The sequence below is a fragment of the Penaeus japonicus genome, unplaced genomic scaffold (genome assembly GCF_977035675.1).
Source record: "Penaeus japonicus unplaced genomic scaffold, GWHDUDI00000001_assembly GWHDUDI00000006, whole genome shotgun sequence".
NCBI classification, from domain to species: domain Eukaryota; kingdom Metazoa; phylum Arthropoda; class Malacostraca; order Decapoda; family Penaeidae; genus Penaeus; species Penaeus japonicus.
In genome coordinates, this window is record NW_028234408.1 from 8,805,938 (window position 1) to 8,810,317 (window position 4,380).

General features: G+C 42.4%; 1 protein-coding gene across 2 annotated transcripts in view; it reads right to left on the reverse strand.

Annotated features, from left to right (window-relative positions):
* Positions 1-1,416: 1,416 nt before the first annotated feature.
* The window catches only part of LOC122253094 (synaptic vesicular amine transporter), a 569,632-nt gene continuing 566,668 nt past the window's right edge, over positions 1,417-4,380 (reverse strand). For both annotated transcript variants that reach the window (XM_086537654.1, XM_086537653.1), the window contains exons 8-11: positions 3,838-3,981; positions 3,118-3,301; positions 2,666-2,802; positions 1,417-2,139 (exon numbers count right to left, since the gene is read on the reverse strand). In XM_086537654.1, coding sequence (XP_086393780.1) covers positions 2,023-2,139; positions 2,666-2,802; positions 3,118-3,301; positions 3,838-3,981 — 582 coding nt within the window. In that variant the 3' untranslated portion in view covers positions 1,417-2,022. The remainder of the gene's footprint in view (positions 2,140-2,665; positions 2,803-3,117; positions 3,302-3,837; positions 3,982-4,380) is intronic.

Below are 4,380 nucleotides of genomic sequence, written 5' to 3' on the forward strand. Positions count from 1 at the left end.
TAAAATATACAATCGGCAACATCCCACGAAAATCAAAAGATGACAAAAAATAGATGAACATGGCGCTGTACTTCCACTTCATTATGAATGTATTATTCAAATCTTCAAATAATATCTAATGATTAAGCACCAATTAAACATATAATCTCTTTGACACAATCTGCACACTCTACGACAACGGACACTAAAATGGGGTTCTTCAGACGTTCCCAAGATCCTAAATGACCTAGTTTGGGTTAGGTTAAGATAAGTTAAGGTTAGGGAAGAAGTATAAAATCAAACGATATTAACCACGTCTCCTGTATATCCGCAACCAATCATAATCGCGCTTCTCGCTGGATACAGGGCAAGCCGATGAATGCGAAGGACCTGATTGGCTAAGTGGTGAGGAGGAGGCGTGGCTAATTTCGCCTGACATCGTGCCACTGATTAGAGTGCAGATAAATGTTAGGCTGTCAAGTTTGCTCAAGTTAGGATTGATGTTAGGTTAGATTAGGTAAAGTTGGGTCATGAGAACGTTAAATAATTTCATTATCACATATAGATTGTTTAGACTTAACAACATTAAGATGTGAGTATAAATCATACATACATACAATATACAATCAATTAATCGAATTTACCAATAAAATCGAAGAAACACACATGCTGCTTATACACATTGAAATTCGCATAGAATTATACGAAATGGTACAGGATGTAAACTTCATACATGTCAGCTTTATATAAAGTACAAACCCTCAAAAAAGAAGAAAAAAAAGAACATATGGAACAATTAACAATGTTACGACATAATTGTGTACATATACGTTGTGACAATCACATATACATGATATTTGTAAACTTTGTGGGCAAACTTTATGAATCTGAATCACTGGCAGAAGGAACCATTTTTGAACACAATGGAATTCCCGCTAAATGTAATCTAATGAAAATCAATAATTGATAAACAGATAAATAAACACCTGTATGATATTTAGTTTTAGTATCATACATATTGGGTGAAAATGATATTCCTGTTTTTTTTTTATCTCTGTTTTAAATATCTTTCAATAGATACGAGCTTTACTTCATTCAAGTTTCGGCGTGTTTATCTATCTTTTCATTGATTCATTATCAATAGTTAATTACTATTATTTGATAATAAAACAAAAACAGAAATGACAGTGAGGCAGAATGACCTGTCCTTGTTTTGCAAAATTTGACCTTTTTTCAGTTTCATGTCGGGCTTTGATGTTCCAGTATTCTTTAGATGTTGTATTAAGTTAGTTTATCTTTGAATACTGGGTAGGGAGAATTTTGAAGGAGCCTCGAATTACCCTTGCTACATTCTCGCTCAAAAAGAAAAAGAAAAAATGTATATATATATATATATATATATATATATATATATATATATATATATATATATATATATCAATTAATAGATGAAAAGTTCAAGTCTATGAGGAGAAATGGCGACTAGTATTTTCGTTGACTGAAAACAAGCTCAGGGGGAGAAATCAGCTTTCATCAGCTTTGAAAAGACAGCTCCTTTCCTCACTTGCAACCACTGCTAATAAACAATACAATAAGAAAAAAGGGGACAAGTTTCATAACAGCATCCCACCCCCTTCTCTAAAAGCGTCTAGATCTTGCAGAAATGCCCTCTAATTCGCAATCTTTTCAACCTTTGTGTTTGAACAAGTAAAATCCAATAAAAATCAATAAAATAAGTCGTCTTATCTTGCCTCCATGTTGCCGAGCGTCGTCATATTAACGTCGACCCCGCCAAGACACAGTCACTCGGCCATTAGCCAGAGCCATAGTCAGTGTATCACTGCCATGCTCTTTGTACTCGAAGCTTAGCCATTCTCCTGGCTATTTTTCTAATCGTGTCTAATCGCCTGTTTCTCATCCTTGTTGTCTCAGTCTAATCACAAGCCTAGCTTTTTGCTTAGCAGTTTCCTTTCAGTCAGTCTAGTCATCTTTCGTCTCGCAGCCTCCTTCCAGTCTAGTCATCTTCCGCCTCGCAGCCTCCTTCTAGTCCTCCTCCTCGTCGAAGAGCTTCTGGTACCTGAGCGAGGACTCCTGAGGCTGGACCGGGTAGGTCGCGTGGCCCTTGTAGTCAGCCGGGTCGGGTGCTGCCATCAGGATAGCCTGCGGATGCGAGAAGGAAAGGGTGAAGGAAATAACACTGTGGGAAGGATAAGGTGATGGAGAAAGACAAGTTGATATAAGAACGGATGACGATAGGAAGAACAATAGTTAAGATGACAGCATCTATGATGACGCTAACAGTAAAAATGTATGTAGGGCAAAACAGACACCAACAGTAGTAATAAAACTAACACTGATTGAATAAAAAACACCCACACTGCTTCTCTCACAATCACTGGTACGCCTTTTACCACTAATCTTAACTGCTCTAAAATTACCAAAACAACCACCGCCACCATTTTCACTACAAACACTATTAGCACCACTATAGTCACTGGCACAAAGGCAGACGAAATTGGCCCCGTCCACTCCTTATCACGGATGTACAGGGGGCGTGGCTAATTTCGCCTGACTTTGTGCCAGTGACAATTCCACTCTTACGCCACACCCATTCCCAGTACAGCCACTCTCAACAACACTACTTCTGCCAACACCACAACCACTCCCCTCCTCTCCCCTCTCTGACCTGTGCCTCGCCAGGGTCGTGCTCGAAGGAGGTTAAGAGAATCAGCAGCGGGCAGTAGCACAGGTTGACGATGGCGACTCCGCGCATGAGCCACGGGAAGCCAATGCGCTTTACGATAGCTCCGCCCACCAGAGGACCTGCGGGGAAGGGGAAGGAGGCGCGGGGTTATCGGTATTAGTATGATTATCATTGTTGTTTATAATGATGATAATAATGTTAGTAAGAATACTGATAATCATATTATTATTGTTATGATTTTTTATTAATATCAGTATCATTATTATCATAATTATCATTAACATTATTATTATCATCATTATTGCCATCATCACTATCAATATCATTATTATCAGAATCATATTTCTCCCCCCTGTCCCCACCCCCAACACCCCCTACCCTCTCCCCCCTACACCCCCCACCCTCTCCCCATACACCCAGCGCCCTACACTCACCCAGCCCGTACGCCAGGGCCACCGCTGCCTCCGCTATGGCATAGACAGCCCCGTAATCCGCCGCGTGCCTGCTGTCGACGAGGGACGCCAACAGGGGCATGAGCGTGGCGTCGACTGTGCCCACGCCCAGGCCGAGGAACAGGTGAGGGCCGGCGAGCGCGAGCATGGATTGGGCCTCGGGTACCTGGAGTGGGGAGAGGGGAGGAGGGGAGGAAAGGGAGATGATATGAGTTGGTATGTTTTTTCTAATTTATTTTTTTTATTTTTTCTTATTAGCTTGGTTTTCATTGCGGTTGTTGCTGTCTTTTCCTTTCATCGTGCAAATGGAGAAGTAATATTAATCATTTTGATTGATCTTCGTCATTGATATAATTAATAATATCATCAAAAGCATTAGCATCATCATCATAATCATTAATATCATAAATATTTTTGTCGTCATCCTCATCATAATCATTATTACCGTCATCATCATCATTACAATTAACATCATCATAATTAATTAATATCATCATCATCATCATGAACACCATCACCATAATAATCAAAACCATCATCACAATCAACAACATCATCCAAATCACCATAGTAAACCACAACAATCTCCACCATAATTCACACCATCATCATCATCACCACCACCACCACCACCACCACTTCCATAAACATTACCATCACTATCAACCAGGTTGCAACACCCGGTCCCGACCCCACACTAACCGTGGCGGCGGCGATGGCAACAAGGACAAGCGCTCCCATGGCAACCTTCCATCTGCCGAGGCGGAAGGCTGGTCCGGCCGTGCAACTCGTGCCGAGCAAGTAGCCAACGCTGTCGGGGATGAAAGCCGTGCCCAGTTGCCATGTCTGGGGGAGGGGGGGGGGTTAAGAGAGGGAGAAGGAGGGTAAAGAGAGGGAGGAGGAGGGTAAAGAGAGGGAGAGGGAGGAGGAGGGTAAAGAGAGGGAGGAGGAGGGTAAAGAGAGGGGAGAAGGAGGGTAAAGAGAGGGAGAAGGAGGGAGAGAGGGAGAAAGAGGGTAAAGAGAGGGAGGAGGAGGGTAAAGAGAGGGAGGAGGAGGGTAAAGAGAGGGAGGAGGAGGGTAAAGAGAGGGAGGAGGAGGGTAAAGAGAGGGAGAAGGAGGGTAAAGAGAGGGAGAAGGAGGGTAAAGAGAGGGAGAAGGAGGGTAAAGAGAGGGAGGAGGAGGGTAAAGAGAGGGAGAAGGAGGGTAAAGAGAGGGAGGAGGGAGAGGGAGAAGGAGGGTAAAGAG